The sequence below is a fragment of the Callithrix jacchus genome, chromosome X (assembly GCF_049354715.1).
Source record: "Callithrix jacchus isolate 240 chromosome X, calJac240_pri, whole genome shotgun sequence".
Lineage (NCBI taxonomy): Eukaryota > Metazoa > Chordata > Mammalia > Primates > Cebidae > Callithrix > Callithrix jacchus.
This window is the reverse complement of record NC_133524.1, coordinates 145377189-145397323: the sequence shown is the minus strand read 5'-3', so window position 1 is coordinate 145397323 and position 20135 is coordinate 145377189. Positions and strand designations below refer to the sequence as shown.

Sequence of the window (20135 nt, the reverse complement as noted above, 5' to 3'; positions counted from 1 at the left end):
ATATCCCACCAGGTTGTGGGAATGTTGTGTCCAGGTACAAAAGGACAAATTTGGCATACTAAATCCCCGAACTTATCACATCCCGTGGGGAAGGGAAACTCAGTAGGATGAAAGGAAGCTTTGAACTCACAGGGACTGCCGCCTGCATTCAAACTTCCTCAGTAAGGAGCACTGTGACTTGGGGCTCTTCTGTAGGTTTAGAGCCAAAATATCCATTCAAAATAAGTGGCCCTGACCAGTCTGTCTTCCTACTGGACAGGGTACACTTCAGGAAGAAGGACTGTTATTCTAGCTTTGCTTTTCTTATCTGTAAGAAGGGAATAATTTTGTAGCGCCTCCACAATGGCTGGCACACTTAATAAGGCAATGTACATAAAAGCATGTGGCACCTGCTCTCAACAGCACAATAATTATCGTTTGTGTGTGCCATTCCTGCGATAGTATAGTGCCCTTTCCTCCTAACTAGTGCTAGAATCAAGGATGTCTTCATGAGACATGCATAACAATCACCCACATGTAAACTCACGCTGGCCTCAACCAGTCTGTCTCCATTAGACCTTCCATCAACTCTCTGAATCCATAGTTGGGATATTTTAAAACATATAGTTAATACCATAAGTTGGGGAACTGGTTTTATGGAAAGAAAAAACAGCATTACAGCTATATTAAGATTATATGGAAACTATCCAGCCATTCTCAACAGCATGGTTTAAAATGCAGGAGCTGCTCAGTTAAATGGGTGTCTGAATGGTTTCCATCTGGACATAATCCTAATGATAATAACCAAGTTTTACAAAGGAACTTGATATTTGGAGCTGCCATCCCCTAAACAGTACTCAGAAAACTGAAGTTGAGAACTAACTGGATGTTCACCCTTAAGTTCATGGAAGCTGCCTGAAAATCCTTCTCAGGGTGACTTAATACTTCTTATCTTTTCCTACCTATGATGGTCCATAAAAGACCAACAAGGTCATGCATTTTGGAAGGCCACTGAACTGACAGGTAAGTGGCAAGACATTATAATCCACTGGCTAAATCAGTCCAACTGAACCCAGAAAATCCAAGTTCTTCAGTTTCGTTTCTGTTTTCTTCCTCACTGCCCATTAATAAATTCATTATGTAACTACAAAGTAACACAATGACTGGTGAGTCCATTCAGAGCCTGAATCCTGTCATTGAAATAAACAGATCTTGAGACAGAATAGACAGACATGATATTACTGTGTAAACATACAACTCCACAGCCCTGAGAACTGCAATTTCACCTTCTTATGCCATGCTTCACCCTCTTTTTTGGGACAGAGACATCTTTTTGGGGAGGTTAGAAACTCCATTTGATTTAGAAGACCTAGGTGGGGGCTGTTTCAAGACCGTAACATGGCTCAGATTCATAGAAGCTGTGGGCGGGGCGGGGTAGGAGACCTGGTCTTTTCTCCTCCAGATAGTATTCATGATTAAAGTTAAACACATTTTTATGTTGCTATATTTAATTATTAAAGAGTATAACTACTTAAATTTGAACACTGACAAATGTTTGTGGGTATACCTGCAAGTGTAGACACATATACTCATTAATTTAATTTCCTTTAAGAGATTCTATCTGTATACTTTGAAACAAAAATAAATTCTTCTGTGATTTAACCTCATATCTTCTGGATCCTAGGTCAGTACTTTCCCCACCAATACCACAACTGACACAAAGTGGGAGATTAAACCTAGGTCTCCAAACTTCCCCACTTCAGTACTCTTGCCTCATAAGCATTCAGTTCCAGCTGAAGTGGGTAGGATGTCACGGCATGAACGAATACTGATAAAAAGCACTGTATGCCAATGGAGTATACTGAGAAGGAAAATACCCAGTGTTCCAAAAAGCCAGTCATATTGTTGAGGTCAGGCTCAGACAGAGCAGTAACTGTCAAAAAGAAAGAGGGAGACTGGCTAGTTCCAAGTTTATACTCAGGCACACTGTGGCCAATGTTTTCAGACCTTGTGCCCATGTGTGTAGTCCTTCTAAACAATGCATACTCCAATGGAAGATCTGTGTTTTGTCAACCAGGGAAAACAGGCCAAGATGAGGAAAAGTAATAAAGTGTCCCAGTAATTAAGGGATTCTGCTTTACAAGACTCTAATCTCTCTTGGCTGCACTGTGTCAGGAGTGTGCTTAGGACACTTTCTGGCTTTGGGTCTTTCCTGCTGCATGGCTGACTTACAGGCTGCTTCTCACCAAGGTGAAGGCATTAGCAGTCTGTCTACACTCAGAATGATCTTAATCACTGGGAGGATTGCTCTGCCAAATGGAAAATCCTAAGAGGCGGCTTAAAAAGCACACTGCAGTTAAATATGGGAGAACGATGGTGATGGCTAAGCAGATAATTTGGAAGCTAAAAACAAAAATAACTTTATTACGATTCTGATCTGTCCCATGTTAAACCCATACCCTATCATAAGAAGGGAACTTTTTCCAGCTAAAATCTGATGGGCAGTCCTTGGACTTTAGATCAAACAGACAAAAAGAGAGGAGCTCATTGATAAAATGGACTCAGTGTCTTCTAGTTTTACAGATGCTTCCTATAGGGTATTTTAGTCGTATTGACTACACTATATATTACTCTGCTATGAAGTGCTGTTCTCTGAAAATGCAGCCTCTAACTATAAACCACAATTGACGAGTTTATTTCTGTTAGTTACAAACTGCTGAAACATTGCATTCTATGATATATATGGAAAGCAGCATATTTCACAGTAGGAGCCTAATACTCTTGCTTTAGGAGTAAGATAATTTTACACTAGAAAATACCATTTTATATTTTTTCAAGTTTGGAAACGTGTTGATTTTCTAATGCATGTGAGTGTGTGTGTGTGTGTGTGTGTGAATCTTACTGACTTTTTAATGGGGATGAAGTAAGGCAGGAGGGAAGGCAGGGAGGATCAGATCTATTGTTTCCTAAAATAACAAGGGGAAGGGCAATTCAAAATGTGATTAATGGAAGAGCTGAAATGTACAGTATCAAAGATGACTTTGATTTTTGTGTTTTCACATAATTTGGTCCTTAATTCAGAATTATGGTTTTTTTATCCCCTTCTTCTGTTTTTTTTTCTTGCTTCTTAAAATTGACAATTATTGGTTGTTAAAACTGAACTTTGAATTAGAAGGCACAGATCAGCTAGGAAACCAAATAAATGGACCAGTGATGGGGTCAGGGCTTTGGGGCTTTGCTACTGCACTGCACCAAGAACTTAGAAATGCCACTGACTTTCTCGAATCCTCAGTCTATTTGGGAGTCATTCCCAGTTGTTTTATGCAATTATTCATGATCTTCCAAAAGGTGAGCAATTCACTTCAAGTGTGCCATTAGGCCACTAATGTCATAAATTATTTCATTTTGAAAAATTGCAAGTATGTGCCTATTACACAGAAAAGTCGACTTCCATTTTCTATTATTAGGTACGAAAGAAGTTGTGAGAGAAATACTCCCTTGATACTTTCTTGGACAAATGGATATTAGAAAATCTACAATAGTTAATCTGAGGAAATTGGTTTCTCCAAACCCCTCCTTCAGTTAGCATTAATAAAAAATGAAGACAGTGCTGAGTGAATTGCAGGGCACTGGCTTCAGAACTTCAACCCACCATCATGTAATATCTTATTCCAGGCTCTTCCTGGATGCCCTTGTTTGTCTTTAATATACAGGCCTGACGACCTGTAAATAGCGAGGTCATGGGCTAACTGGCCATAGCAATTCACTCACATTTCATGTGCAATCATGGCTACTTAGATATGTCCCTTGTCCGTTCCAGTCAGTGGTGGCTGAATATTTTGTAAAATAATGTCTTTAGCTGAAATTATACAGTGTTTGAACAACTAGTTAAAATGTGGGAAACAAACCATCTAGAGATTTCTTTTTTCACTGAAATCACAGTTGTTTTCACATCCCAGGTATCAACCTGGTCTGTGTCTACACACTTAGAAAGCCTGATGGTGATCTCATTCGTTTTACTGTTACTTATTATGCGTGCTATAATCTGTTTGAATCACTTCAAAATTAATATGCTAAAATCCTCACCCGAAAAGTGATAGAATTAGGAGGTGGGTACTTGGGGAGGGGATCATGACATGAGAGTTGAACCCTCATGAATGGGATTAGTGCGCTTATAAGAGGAGGCCTGAGAGAAACCCCTCACCTCTTACACCATGTGGGATCAGAGTGAGAAAACAGCTTTCTATGAGGAAATGGTCCCTCACAAAATACCCTTTATGCTGGTGTATTAATCTCAAACTTCTCAGGCTCCAGAACTGTGGGAAATAAATTTCTGTTGTTTATAAGCCATGTTGTTTATGGTATTTTGTTATAGCAGTTCAAGCAGACTAAGATGATGACAAATCTGATTCTCCCTACACCCCAACCAAACTACATGTTGTTATGAGTCAAGGTTCATAGTTCCAAGGAGCAGAGGAAAGAACAAGATTAGCTCAACACTAAGGCACTGTTTCCTTGACAAATATCCCCAAAAAGGCCTGATTTGGAAATCTAACCACTCACGATTTGAAAGATACTGACTTTGTAGAAGCTCTGGTGGTTGGGTCATTCCACTCTGAAAAGAAAAGATATAAACAATTACTGTTCATGTTTCTACTGTCAAATGATTACTCTGAATTAAATTGATCTCCAAACATTCAATACCCCAAGTTACCTTCTTGCGATAAGTAATAGGTGGAAAAAAAAAAAAAGGGAACCAATTAGATCTATCATGGAAATGGAACGCATTATGTTAAGTGAAAAAGGCCAGGTACAGACAGACAAGCTTTGCATCTTCTTACTTCTTTTTTTCTTTTTCTATTTTTTTTTTTTAGAGATGGAGTCTCACTCTGTTGCCCAGGCTGGAGTACAGTGGCGTGATCTCCACTCAATGCAACCTCCGCCTCCCGGGTTTAAGTAATTCTCCTGACTCAGCCTCTGCAGTAGCTGGGACTACAGGCGTGCACCACCATGCCCAGCTAATTTTTCTATTTTTAGTAGAGATGGGGGTTTCATTATGTTGGCCGGGCTGATCTCGAACTCCTGACCTCGTGATCTGCCAGCCTCAGCCTCCCAAAGTGCTGGGATTACAGGCATGAGCCACCTTGCCTGGCCTCACTTACAGAGCTAAAAATTAACATTAAAGTAACTTTTTGTTATTGTTGTTCTTTCATGTTTTAATGAATTTGAGTAGGAAAAAGGAAAAAGTGAGGGAGCAGAGGACATGGATGTTTGGACTAAGAAGGATTTTTCAAAACCACTTACTTTGTAAGGTGAATCCTGGGGTCAGATGCTGCGATTCCTATAAGGAAGAACATATATGATACAAACATTAGTTAAATGACACAAGGAGAATAGCGGTGTATTAATTATTGCTGAAGATATAGTTGACCAATGTTTGCACATAGGAAACTGCTGTTAACAATTCCATTAATTAAGCTTCTGTCTATAGTTCTGTTTGAAGGATAAATATTTGCCAGCCAAACCTGCTGCAACATGATCATAACTGCCATTTAATCAAAATTATAAGACTGGTAACTATTTGGAAATGTGTGTAACATGGGAACAAATGACCCATGTGTGTGAAATTGAAGTGTATAATTTCTCACTTAGCTGGAAAACAATGTCTCTAAAAGAGTACAGGGGGCTTGAGTCAAACAATCGTGTTTGTTTTAAAACTGTAAACAAGATCATAATTAATAGATTTGCTCAGTTTTTCCCTTTCACAGAAACAGATCCAACTTTTTATGACACATTGCACAGATGTACCTCATTTTGTGTATAAGAAGTGTTCTTAAAACTGCATTGCAAGTCTGTTGAAGTATAGGAAGCAATGTCAAATGTTGGTGGACTGTGTTATTTAAAGGAAGTTAAATTTGATTTGAAAGTCACACTATACACAACTCATTCACTGTTTTGAGAAATCCAGATTTGCACATACTGCCTTGCTGGGGGTCTGGCACACCTGTGTGGATATGACAAAACTTGAAGGTGGAAGCATTACAGTAATGTTCAGGGCACACATGGCACCATGTGGATGGAAGAGAAACAGTACAAACCACAAAGCAGGTGTTCTAAAACTGGAGACAATAAATTCAAGTAAATACAAGAATTAGTTCTATCAGTCACTGTTCCAAGTAATCTATTTATTAAGCCTAATGTTGACCCTCTGTAGATAAACTAGGCTCACAGTATTCATTATCTTCTATAAAAAATAAGGAAGAACTATAACACTTTGCTTTAATGAAAAGTGTAATTTCCAGTGTATTTACTATGGTTCTGTTGCTCAAGAGATTTGTCTTCCAGCAAGATCACCACTCCAGAAGACTAACACAAACTCAGTAAGAGGCAGAAAAGACCTCTTAGAGAAAGAGCTGTCTGTCACAAAGCCCATATTGTTTGCTGCTCAGGGGCTTCTGTGCTCTCCCTGATACAGCACTGTCTTTCGACAAAGGACTCTAAAACGCTTGACTACTTGATTCCCACTCATTTGCAAATCAAAGATGGCAAGGAAGGGGAAACACTTCTAGAGGCACAGGCGCTGAGAAAATTGACAGGTGAAAACGAATAGCAAAGGAGTCCACAAAAAATGATGACATGAGGCACATGGTACCATTATATGTGTTGCTTGTTATTTACAACGTACTTTTCTTTCAAACCAACATTTCGGCAGGAATCAAATGAAACAGGAGAGAGTGTATAGACTTCTTGCTTTCACCATTTTAGCCCACTTGCTTCTACCTTTATTATGGGGTTGATGGTAGCACAGATAATTGACAGAAAATGCAAATTGTGTCTGATTTTAAATTGTGCACTTACTACAAAAGCCCATTTAAAGAACAGTTCTATTGTACACACTTGTAAATGTCAAATTTGCAACTTGCACAAATTATTTCCAAAATTGGAGAACCCAGCTGAAAACACTGCAATTGCTGTCCAAGTGTTGGTCCTGAACTGGATGGAGAGCTCCCTTTGCTGGAGATGGTAGGGAGGACAATAAGTCACAGAAGCCTAAAGAGGGTGAGTGGGGATGCGAAAAGGAATAGCATACACCCATACAGGGACAGTGAGGGACACGGTTCATTTAGTTCTGACCTCTTTCATAGGTGAAGGAAGATCATTAATCAAGGTTTGGACCAGTGTTATTGTCAAAATCGTTACCCTAAAATCTAAGGGTTTCTCCTTTGGGTGTTTGTCCTTCTACAAACAAAGTCCAAACTCCATCAGGTGGTATCTGAGGCGCTTTCCAAAGACGCACCTACTTGCCCAGGTTTCCTCTCTTTCCACTCTCTTCATCACACAAACTTTAATTCTGCCACTTGAGACCTTATATCACCATGCATTACAGCATGACCCTCATCTCTCACGACCTTGCTCACGCTAGTCTTCTGCATGCTGTATTCTTCTCTTGGGCCCTTCTTCACCCATCAGCATCTTAATCATCCTCTAAATGCCACCACATCAGTGGTGAGCACTTCTTCAACTCCCCAGGGGAGTGTTAGATACTACTCTGAGTCTTATCTTCTCTATAAAGACATTTACTACATTGTTTTGTGATCTATGTGATAACATGTGGAGGATTTTTCTTCACCCCTAACTTTAAGTCCATTGTATATTCTCAGTAAATTATTTCTGAATAAATGGATGGAAGGAAGAAAGGAATGGGTGAAGAAAGGAAGACATTATATATATATTTTTTAAAGCATGTTAGAATAGCCATGTCTGAGCATTTTAAAAACTGCTGGCAAAGAAGCAAATCTTACTGAGAGAAAGTGAATAAAAATAATATTAAACATTTAACAGTAGAACTATAGAAGAAAAAGCTCTGTCAATGTGATGTGGTGTTTCGTAAAGATCCATCTTCTTGTGAGCAAGAACTGGAAAGTGATAAAAATGAAATCAGTTCATTAAAGAGTACAGGTTTTGTAACTTTAAAATCTTGAATGTTGTTTTTCCATCACCTATCTGATATTTCTTAAAGGATGAGTCCTTCAATCTCTGATTCATCTGTTCTAGGTACAGTGACTTGGACAACACCCTATGGAGTTAAGATATGCATGCCAGTATCTGTGTGTATATTATCTTAAAGACTCACTTTCAATAAAAATGATCTTCATGTTGCTATTCTGAGGGGTGAGAGAAAGAGTCTAGATTTTATGGCACTAGAAGACCAAGCGCATTTTTGTCACTGAGAAGCCAGTTCGAAGATTGATATAATTAAAATAGCACAAAGAAAAATGCAGGAAGGAGGAGAACTGACCTGTCCTGGGATGGAAAATGTGTTCTGCTCAGAGTGTCCAGCAGTATGCATGGCAGTGAGAGGAGTAGGCCAGGAATGGGTCATCTCCTGATGGGGAAAAATAAAGCAACTTTATTTCAGGGCACATAGAAAATCAAGCCCTTTCTTGGCATTAAATGGAGTAGGTCCTTTATAATTACTAACTTAATTTACTCTTTTCTTTTTAGAAGGAGTCTTGCTCTGTCATCCAGACTAGAGTGCAGTGGCGCAAGCTAGGCTCACTGCAATCTCCACCTCCCTGCAACCTCCATCTCACAGGTTCAAGCGATTCTCCTGCCTCAGCCTCCCATGTAGCTGGGATTAGAGGTACCCACCACCATGCCCAGCTAATTTTTATATTTTTGTAGAGACGGAGTTTTACCATCTTGGCCAGGCCGAGGTGATCCACCTGCCTCGGCCTCCCAAAGTGCTGGGATTACAGGTGTGAGCCACCATGCCCGGCCAATTGACCTAATTTTTAAGGTGATTTTAAAGTCATTTGGACCATCCAGCAGATGCTCTTCCTTTTTGTGAGCTAAAAACTTGTCACCCAGGAACTTCTACCTACAGATTGTACTTTGGAGCTGCACAGAATGCATCTTCTCCTTCTTTTGAATGACAGGCTTTCAGCTGTCGGAAGACTAATCTATCTATCATGGTCTCTTCGCCAGGCTGAGACATTCTTAGCTTCTTCAATCATTTATTGGGAACCTTCAACTTTTCTTCTAATGCTCAATTTCTGCACTCTGTCACTATCTTTGGTGCTTCCAGGAGGAATTCCAGATTGCCTGGGGCACTTCTAAATCATGGTGTCCTAGTCCAGTTGTGATCTGTCAGCTCAAGGGAGGACAGCACTGTCACTGACTTCTGATACTCATCTTCTCTGGACACAGTCCAACCGTTAGTGACATGTGATGCACATATTGTGGGTTTTCCAATGCAAAGATGAAGCAGCTGAGGAGAATTCTTTCTCATTCACAGAGAAGGCTACTATGTGATCAGTAGCTCGGCTTCACACAGCCATACACACAGACAGTGTATTTGTGAGTTCAAGTCTCAAAACAGGAAAAGCCCCTGAGGCTCCCACCCTCTGTTAGCAGCAGCTCTTTCAAATACTAAGTTTGGACGTGATGCTGTTCAAATCTTACTCGAGTTCTAGGGCATGTGGCCAACATGCTTTACCCTAAGAACAAAGATAATTAAATCACATGCTCAGAATCCCAGCAACAGAAAGATGATAAGTTTTGTCAGGAATGCGGGAGTCAGTATGTGTTGGAGTCATCATTTCCATATATAAACATTAAGCATTAAACAAAAATCATGATAGAAATAAAGGAGGGATTTGGGGAGGGATGAAGGGGATCAAAGTTTATGACAGTCTTTTTAAATGAGTAAGTTTCATGATACTTGTTTTTATGGGGTCTTTAAAGTAACATAATTCATTTCAAAGGTAATAATAAGAACTCTCAGGTAGCACTAAAACAAGGTGTTTTTTTCCTTCTATAATTACTCAGTTCAAAAAGAGTCTTTGATGTATGAAGAGCTGAAATGCGAAGAGATACTTCACAGATTCATTCACAGTGGGACTGCTGAAGCAGAATTTGTAAGTATTATTCTGACAAAGATGGAATTTCACCTAGCACTATTTAAAAAGGAGGAGGTAAGTCCATTAAAAATGCATACACAGTTTAGAGGAGGTGCTTAACCTACTTAAGAGACAGACTACTTCCAAGTGTTTCTGAGCTGTGCATTTGTATCCAGTTGATAACATTTATGACAAATCCTACTTATGTATTCATCAAAACTAGCCCTAAAGTCACTCTATGTGACAACAGTTTAAAGCTAAATTCTAATTACTATGAGTTTTTAAAATACTCCATGATGTCTTTTAAAATTTAGATGGTTTTTCCTGATTAAGGCTCGTCTCCAAAATAGTCATATCATTCAAAATATATAGCTTGAGATGGGGGAGATGTTGGTATAAGGATACAAAGTTTCATTTTGAAGGAGCCATTGTATAACATGGTAACTATAGTTATTAATAGTAATAATGTACTGTACACTTGAAAATTGCTGAGAGATTTTAAATATTCCCACCATAAAAAAGTATGTGAGGTGATGAATATGTTAATTAACTTCATTTAATCATTCCACAATGTATATACATATCAAAACATCCTGTTTTACCCTGTAAGTATATATGATTTTTGTCAAAATATATTTATTTCAAAATAAATAAAATATAGTTCATATTTAGTCAGAGTCAAAAAAACAGCAGTAAGCCTCTGTCTGAAAAAGGAGTGTTGTCTGTTTTCAGCAACTACTGGATATGCCTAAATTGATTAGAGGCTTAGTTTTATCTGGTTTCACCACTGATTTTAGAGGTGTGCCTCTGGGTTTATTAAAAGGTGTTTCAGACACTGGGAAGAATAAAGTTACTCAAAGGTGTAGCTTTTCCCTTAGATTTCCGTATTTTCTCTGAGGCAGAATCTGATTATCTTGAATTACTAGTGGAGTGCACTGCCCTGTTGGCCAATCCACGTGAAACTGCATAAACTTTTGTATTTTTCAATTACAACTGATTTCAAACTGTATTTGAAAATGTGAAATTTCATGAACCAGCACACTGAGTCCATGTTACCGCTGATGCATTTGATTACAGTAGCAGGCTGTAGTTAAAGGAACATAATTTCCTGAAAGAATATCTTTTGCAAAAGACTTTGGAGCAAGCTCTTTCACTTCTCAAAATGAGTCAGACTTGTAAAGTGTGGCATGCTCACAGCAGATATTCCATTGTTATCCTTTTCATTAACACTTGAAGGATATTAATACATTTTATGTTCTTGCTACTCCTAAGATAAGAACACCTATGCATTCTTTCCCAACTTTACTAATCCTTCACCCAGGAATCAGGTAGGAATGAGCCCCTGCTCCCAAAATGTTGCCACAGCTTTTACCAATAGGATCCAATGATGAGTACCTGCACACAATACCAAAAATCACTTCTCTTTTAACAAAAATAAGTTAGACACACACACACACACACACTTGAGATTAGTCTGAACTTCCACAAAGAAGCGCTACTTCATGTTTGGGATCCTTTGATCCTTTGAGAGAGAGAGAGAGAAGGAATTCATACTCCCAATGGGCAGCTGAGGAAATGGAGGTTCCGCAAGTTGAAGTCACTTACACACAGCCTTACATTTAGTAGTAAGTGAAGATTGGCTACTGGTACAAGAGTGCACGTTCTTTCCACTATAACAAATATGTCTCCACTTTGTAAGACTGACTAACATGGACAAAGAAGAAAAGACTAAGGAATACTGTTTAATCTTTTAGTATCTGGCAAAGAATAGGTTTCATAAGAGATAGAGCATTCTACATAATTTCTAATAATAGGAAGACACTTGCGTTAATGTGATATGAAGATCCCAAAGTCAAACCCCACAAAATCACAAAAGGTTCAATTTCCACCATATTATGTATACCATAGCTCACAGCTAGGACTCAAAAGAAATCCAAAACCACTTGCAGGTATCCTTGCTTTGCCCATTTAGACACAAGAGCTTGGTATGCGACAGGCCAGAGGGCAGAAGACAGTCTATGTCCCAGGCTTTGCTAACCTGAGATGGATTCTGTACTCACCTAACATACAGCTACCTGAATTGCTGTTCTCTCAAGTAACTCGTACGTTGTCACAAGACTTACCTTATTCACCTTTCATCTCTCCTGCTTAGTGTGTAGGAAGTAATTGGTTGGTCTTTTTGTACCAAAAACTAAACAGGCTGGCATTAGCCTCACACCCTTTTCACAGATAAGGAATCAAAGCACAAAGAGGTAAAGTGACTTGTCCAAGGTCACATAGCAAATGGCAGATCTGTTTGGTGGATTGTTTGCATTTGTTCTACTAATTTTTAATGTGTAGCCATTATAAGCCAGTCACTGGGACGTAGAAATGATAAAGTCAAGTACCTCTCTTTGAAGAGCTCACTGCCTGACAAGCAAATCACCTTGAGAGGGAATGAGCAAAGATGCAGAGAACAAGGTGGTGGGGAAAGTCACCAGAAGTGAGAGGACCAGTGTTTGTGGGCACACGCGTGTATGTGTGAGTGTGTGTGTATTCGTTTTAGGGGCCATTATTATACCTGGCATATAGTAGCTGTTCAAATAATGTGTTTGGGTTAAGCATAAATATTAAGGTACTTAGCATAAAAGAGCTCAAACTGAAGAGATGATTAGGGCAATTTTTCAAATGCCCACCTTAATGAAGGCGAATGGTGATGATAGTTCACATATTTCATTGATGTTGTTATAGTCAGAAAGAGCCCCCAAAGCAACTTGGACTAAGTATTCAGATAGGGAGAGCTTAACTCAAGTCTAGTTCTGCAAAAAGCCATCTAGGCGGCCCTGGTCAAGTTGCTTCTCTGCTCTGGGCCTCAGCTTTCCTGCTTATAACATGTGGACTTTGACGTGGATGGCCTCTAGTGCTTCCAGTTAGGAATACTGTTCATCTCCGATTCTATGTGTTCTGTCTACCTCAGGGGATTGACATAAGGAAAAGCAAATTAATAAGTCTGCAAGTGCTCTGGAAACCATATAGTGTTGTACACATTCAAACCTCATTGCTACCAGCCCAACAGGTATGGCTATGCATTGCCAGTATCAGCCTGCATGCTTGGCTCAGCAACCAGGCAGCTTGGGATCTGCCCAAGGCTCAAGACAGGGTTTGCATATACCTTTCTCCCTTCCCTCTACTGAAATACCAAGAATGTAATAGATAAAATTTTGAAAGTATTCACAAATTCTTGTGATTAAGAATAGATGGGAACAGCTGAGTGGCTCAAATAAAAATATGGTTGCATAGAAGAATACATCTGCAAAATTGGTTCAAGTTTATTAATATTTTCGCAGGGAATCAGAAGTACATAACTGATGAGTCATGGTAACTCACCTTGGTCTCTGATTTCTATTGGAGGGGCCCTCCCTTCCTTCATCCCTCTCTCCTTCCTTCCTTCATTTTTTTCTTTTCTTTCTTTCTTTTCTTTTTTAGTTTTGCTTTCCAGATAGTGTACTCCCAAGAGGCATCCTACTGAGTAGCTTTACAAGCCATCACAGACTAAGGATGAAGAAACATCAGCATCTTTCCTTCTCCAAAACTAAAGTAAACCTGAAAACGTTTAATCCACATGTCCCATGTATGTGACTGAGGTCTTCTTATTAGACTGATGAATCTGTTTCTTTATCTAAAGGCTCTCATGCATTTACAAAAACAGATATGTGTGTGTGGGGGGGCAGTGTTAATGACTCACCAGAAAACCTAATTTGTTTGAATGAATGAGTTAGGACCTTTGTATCCATGGTTCCTGACAGTTCTGTGAGGAGCCAGAAATGGAGGAATGAAGCAGCTGAACACCAGGTTGTGAGGGAATAAGGCAACAGTGCCCTTAGGATGCAGAGAAAGGGCTGCCCTGGGGCTAGAATTCAGGAGAGCAGCAATCAAATCCTTCCTTGGCCCTCAATCTGCTATCAATTGCTAACCAGCCTGTAGGACATTCTGCTTCTCCTTGATAGGAGAGCAAAGCCAGGCAGGGGCATTAGCACCCTTATCTGTAGCAGCAGTGGGGCTGTTAATAGAAAATGGACAACAATAGCAGGAGTAGGGTTATGATGGGCCCATGGAGGGAGCTACACATTTGTAAAAGGATTCACAGTCTGGATGTGATCTGCACAGGCTGCTGCTCCCCGTGTGATGTACCAGAGTGTGGCCACACTGCTGTGCAGCCTCTACAGACACAGGAATTTGCCTGCTTCTCTACTAATCCCCTTCAGGCAGACTTCTGAAGGACAGGGCCCTTTGCCCTGGGTCAGGCAGCTTGGCTGTTCCAAATGAAATTCCCCTTGGAAGGAAGTAGGGCATGTGGGAAGTGCTACTGATCTTTTCCTCTCTGGGCCCTCTCAGAGTGCTCTCCTAGATGTCCCATCTCAGTGGGGTATGGGAATACTGCAGTATCTCTAAGGGACAGCTACCAGAATGGCAACAGATTGGAGCGCTCATCTCTTATATACATACACATTAAAGAAACAGGGAAAGTTTAGTCCACAGAAAAGGGAGAGGGAGGAGTGTCTTTAAATCCATGAAAGGCTTTCATGTGAAAGAGATTTGAGACTGCTTTGTGGACCAAGAGGTTAAGGCTGGCTGTATAAGTAAAGTTGTCAGGGGACCAATTTTAGCTCAAACTAAGAATTTCCAATCATGTGAACTTTCCAATCATGGAGGCTACAGCCTTAGAAGGCAGTTCATCTCTGAAGGTGAAATGGCCTCTGCCTAGAACAGTGAAAAGGGATTCCTAAAAGGTGGTGGAGTGGGGGTTGTGAACCAACTGTACTGCTTTACCTAATCAGATAATCACACACTTTACCTCTGTAAAGTCAGATACATATGAGAAAATGCAAAACTAAACCTGGAGCAGCTGTTTTGCATGACACATAAACACGGCTGACTAAATTGGCTAAGAAAATTTTTCATTCTCCCAGGAATAGGGGTGGGGGGAACACGCTGAGGGGAGCCTATTGTTTCACAGTGAGACAGCTAACAGCCCAATTTGTCTGACTGTTTGCTCAGCTCTTAGAAAGTCTAACAACAGTGGAACCATAGACTTTCCTGGGCTTGATCACTAACCATTCCTGCCAAGCTTCTCTAGGGGTCAAAACTCTGTTCCATTCAATTGAATGAATATTCCTCTGTTTGGAATGCTGTCAAGACTGTCTCCTGAGATTGCTCCTCTGATTTCCATGCAAGTGCTCATAGAGAGGAAGTATAAAATCAACTGGTAAGTTAAACATAACTTCTCAATCATGGCATAACAATGGGTCAACACAAAATGCAATTCTCTTAAAAGTTGCTAATACTAACTTATTATTTCAGTGGTGTGGTATAAAAACCCTGGCAATGTTTCTTCAAATACATAATTGAATTCTTTATTCAAACTGTTTAGTGCTGGCAGTTGTTTAAGGGAATCTAGAATTTTTCTCCTTCGGACCCAGGACTGTACATGCAAAAAGTTCAGCTCACATTGGCTGCCTTCATCCTGGCAGCCCCCAAACCAGGGTTCCATTGAAAAAGAGCCCTAATTGCAATATACAGTTGGGAAGTATAGTGATCAGTATTCTGAATCTCCACTGTGTATTCAATCAGGCAATCAATCAAGCCATCTTCTTGCCATTGCCAGATGCAATCAATTCAATTTCGCCCACTAAATACAACAGGAACATATATGACCATGTGCAGGGCCTATTGTTGCATCCTTTTTTGGCCAAGTTACTCCTTGGGCATTCTACATTCAGACACTGCAAAGAAAGGTCTCCAAATGTAAGTACAGGGGAACAGAACACTATAGTGATATACTGGATAGAATTCGACCAGACTTTTAGTTAGGCAAAAGTTTTCAGCAGCAGCAACCTGAGGCCACAGCCCATCTAACTGAAGGGATTTGACTTCCTAAACACATGATTGCCTTGTAAATTTTAATCTTTATTATGGCCTTCGTCTCTGTGTAAATTAGGTTGAACCAGTCAGAATAGAAGACTGGACATCTCACTAGGAAATGTTATCAGATTGAACACTGAATTGTTAGCCTTGTTTGATACAGGCAAAATTAACACAAGTTCAAAGGTGAGAAATGTAAGAAGTGGCCACTGAGAAACTGTTTTGCAAAGAGCAGTAGTCAAAAGTGAATCGAGACAGAGGGCTTTTGCTAAGTGGTCCAGTTCACGTATCTCAGGATTCTGAAGGTTCTTGAGGGCCAGTTCTGAACATTTCCAACCCTTGAAATGGTTTCTTACATTTTTTTTTTTTAAATCCCACTTGAGAGCTTTTTATCATAACTTAAAATAATAATTAGGTATATTTTTCTTTTTTTATACTTTAAGTTCTGGGGTACATGTGCAGATCATGCAGGATTGTTACATAGGTATACACAGGATGAAGCTGTTTCTTACATTCTTAAAAGAGGCTAATTTTGACATCAGATAATTGTAACTCCTTTCAAAAGTTATTTTTAACTGCCACTACTGACCTTCTAGCTCTTCTGCTTCAAATTATTTTCCCATCAACTACATCCAACAACCATCACTTAAAATATACTAATTTGAGATAATTCACTAGGTTTTCATAATACTGCAGCCATAATTTTTTATTCTTTCAAAGTCACTTCATAAGATGGAATGGCATGCTATATCCTCACAGCATGAGATGTTTCTTAATGGTTAACTTCCAATTTGTTCCTTTCGCACCAGCTCAGGCAAACCAATTTAATAAAACTCACACACCTTCATGGGCTTCTCCTCCAGCACCATATCTAATAATCTATATTTAATTTTATTCATTCAGAAAACATTTATTGAGTGTCTACTCCCTGCAAGGCATCTAACAGCCAGGAGGCTAGACTAGGTCCAGGTACAGGGTCTGGGGGCACTCTAGGTAGCTAGAGTATTCATAATTGGAATGAGAGTAAAGTAATAACAATTACCAGTTACCATTCAAAGTAGAATTAAAATAACCCTATCGGAGTTGATTTTTTCTATTTTTTTTTAGAGAATAACGCACAATTTGTTATCATGCTTCAGAAATTAGCAAAAAGATTTGTTGATTTCACATTGTTGGAGAACTACGTTGTCGATGCATCAACACAGCAGTCCTTTAGAAAGCCAGCTTATGCTATAAGTGAAAGGCACCAGAGAATGACAACTCTAGGCAAAGGCGGGCAGAAGGATACATTTCACACAATCCTCAGTTTAAGTCTTTTCAAAGAATTACAGAAGGCATTAGTATTCCATTTCTAAGGGCTGCTATAGCTTTTCAAACATGATAGCTTTCTTGTAGTTTACACTTACCACATTAAGAAAAATGGTTATGAGGAGTTCGAGACAACGGCTTTTAGAAGGGACAAAGGCTCAATTGCTGGGGAATAAAGAAGTAATATCTATTAAAGAAACCTCCAGTGAACAACTTGTCTATAAGCTTTGCTCTCTCATTATTCGTAAGCTCAGTAAAAATAAGGTCCCAGGCCACTAACACAGCTGAAACTCCATTCAATATGATTTGCATGGAATTGTCTTTCCTCTGAAACAGCTATTTCAATCTAAGAATCACAGTGCCGGGGGATGAAAGAGAAATGGTTTGTCCCATTCACATGAAATTAACTAACAAATCTATCACAAGATGTCAGTCTAACTACTGAACACAGGCCCTCTCTACTGCACCCCTACACGAGACACCCCTCAATAAAAATAAAAATAAACCAGCAGAGGTATCAAATTCTTTGCAGTAGCCTAAATTTAGCAACATCAAAACCACTATTAAGTCACAGTGAAATTGATTCAGAAAGCCCCCTCCAAGTATTTCAAGCCCCTAATAGTTTGAGTATTTCTAAATGCCTGGACAGTCACTCCTCTCCTCAGATTCGTTTTTCTCTGCAATTCCTCCAAATAATGGAAAATAAATAGCAGCTGTATTCCATATTAACAATGGCAAAAATGCAGCACAAGTGAGAGGCATATCTTTTTCTAAAAGGATATTTGATGAAGAAGGAGAATATTCTAAACTCAATGGGAACACTTGGGGCCAGCGGTATGTACAAAAACCCAAAAATCCCTCTGTGCCCTGGTGTAAATAGCCACTTGTCAGTATAAGGCACAAGTAGTTACTGATTCATATGTAGAAGATATTGTATATCAAGTATTTGTTAAACATCAATCCAATCTAATTATTGGATTTTACCACGTAGTCTTATTTTTTTAAAAAAATTAAAAGGCAACAATCACACAGGAAGACTATTATAAAAGTTTATTTTAGTAATAGTTTCCTAAAAAATTGACATCTTTTAGGGCATCCACATTTGTACTTCAAAACATTTACAAACCATAAGGAAGGGGTGCATTCCAACTACCCCCACCCTCCCTTGCACGGTTCCCTAATATCCCTCTGAGAATCCAGTGTCTCTAAATCCTCTTTAAACCTCTATCTTTTTTTGGCCTAAAACATCTCTTGGGGTAACCAGATCAATACTTTTACTCCTGGCTACACATTTAGCAAAGCACCAAATAGAAGATTCAAAGGGAACAATGTCAACTCTTTACCTAGGAAGGTTCTGGTGTGCAAGGGAAACACTGGTCTTGAACTACATAAGTAGATCAAGGAGAACTCTACCCCATCCTCAACACACATATAAACCCGGATCTCTCAGACCTGGGATTCCAACCGTTACTTGTAATCAATTTGTAACTCTTGCCCGAAAGCCAGTTGCCAACCAGTAGTTTCATACTTGGCTCTACTCACATCTTTCTTCCCAATGCCACAGCCTGTTACCCTCCTACTCCCACCCCCACCACTGCCTCCTGCTCATATAGTCTCTCCTTCAATTGTATTAAAGAAGGAAAGAAATGTGTAAAATGATTTTTTTTTAATCCTGATCACAGATTTGCAAGCCACCCACAGAGGCTGTTATACAGCTGACAAAAACCAACCTGGCAGGGTCCTGGGCTAATTAAACAAATTTGACAATTCGACAAGCTGCAATGTGCCTTATGAACTATGGAGTGGTCAAAAATGAAAAAAAAATCCACTCTACTAAAGACATGAAAGGAGCTTACATACTTAATATTAAAGAAAATCACAGGGGCCATCTAAACTCCTTGGCCAAATCAGATAAAGAGTCTGTGAAGGGTTGAAATATGAAATTTAAAGTTATACTTTGAAAATATTTGGAATTTCTGAACAACAAGAAGAGTCATAATAACAATCTGATAGGAGCTTGTATGTATTTAGGGCTTAGAATTCACTGTTTCATTTATGTAATCACATTTAATCCACTGAAGAATACAGAAAAGTAGTTTTTATTGTTCTCATTTCATAGGTCAGATAACTGAGTTTTGGAGACAATATCATGCAGCTCAAGGACCTCCGCCCAGGTGTCTGGCTTTGGGCTCTAGACTTTGGGCACCACCATGCTCTATAGGATGGGTTTTCTAAAAGGGAACATTCCAATCCTGTAGCAGGAACAAGGCTCCTTCACCTTTCTGGATGCCTATTATATTTTGGTGGTTATAAGAACTACTTTATCATCATTTTCTGTGTGTGTGTGTGTGTGGTCTTAGAGATGAGGTCTCACTCTGTCACCTCAGAGTGAGTGATGTGCAGTGGTGTGATCATGGCTCACTGCAGCCTCCAACTCCTGAGCTCAAGCGATCCTCCTACCTCAGCCTCCCTGAGTAGCTGGGGCTACAGGTGTATACCACCACACCCAGCTAATTAATTTACCTTTATAGACATGTGGGTCTCCTTTTGTTACCCCAAGCTGGTCTTGAATTCCTGGTCTCAAGCAGTCTTCTCACCTCAGCCTCCCAAAATGTTGGGATTACATGTCACATAACCAAACTTATAATTGTTTTGAAACCACTGCCCTTACTCATGCCACACACAACCCAATGGCAAGTGACCCAAATGGCAAGTCAGAGAAAATAGCCTGTCCCTAAGGAGAGGCACAAATTGATTAGATTTGCCTTGTCACCAGAATACATTCCAATTAATGGCTTTTTATTCCCCAGCTTTATGGAGGTATAACAGACAAAAGAAATATTATTAATATGTATTTATGGTATAAAACGTGAGGTTTCAATGTATGTATACATTATATAAAATGATTGCCACAATCAAGCTAATTAATATATCCATCACCTCACATAGCTACCTTTATTTGTTGTTTAAACGTTGTGAGAACATTTAAGCATTTACTTAAAACATAAAACATTACTCTTTTGGTAAATTTTGAGTATGTAATAC

The 20135-nt window shown here is 39.4% G+C and overlaps 1 protein-coding gene across 8 annotated transcripts in view; it reads right to left on the bottom strand.

Annotated features, from left to right (window-relative positions):
* Positions 1 to 20135, bottom strand: part of AFF2 (ALF transcription elongation factor 2) — a 486005-nt gene that overhangs the window by 148258 nt on the left and 317612 nt on the right. For 4 of the 8 annotated variants that reach the window (XM_035288892.3, XM_035288897.3, XM_035288893.3 and 1 more), the window contains 3 exons: positions 8279 to 8365; positions 5284 to 5320; positions 4561 to 4594 (listed from right to left, as the gene is read on the bottom strand). In XM_035288892.3, coding sequence (XP_035144783.1) covers positions 4561 to 4594; positions 5284 to 5320; positions 8279 to 8365 — 158 coding nt within the window. The remainder of the gene's footprint in view (positions 1 to 4560; positions 4595 to 5283; positions 5321 to 8278; positions 8366 to 20135) is intronic. The other 4 variants (XM_035288895.3, XM_035288899.3, XM_035288896.3 and 1 more) reach the window with 1 other exon arrangement.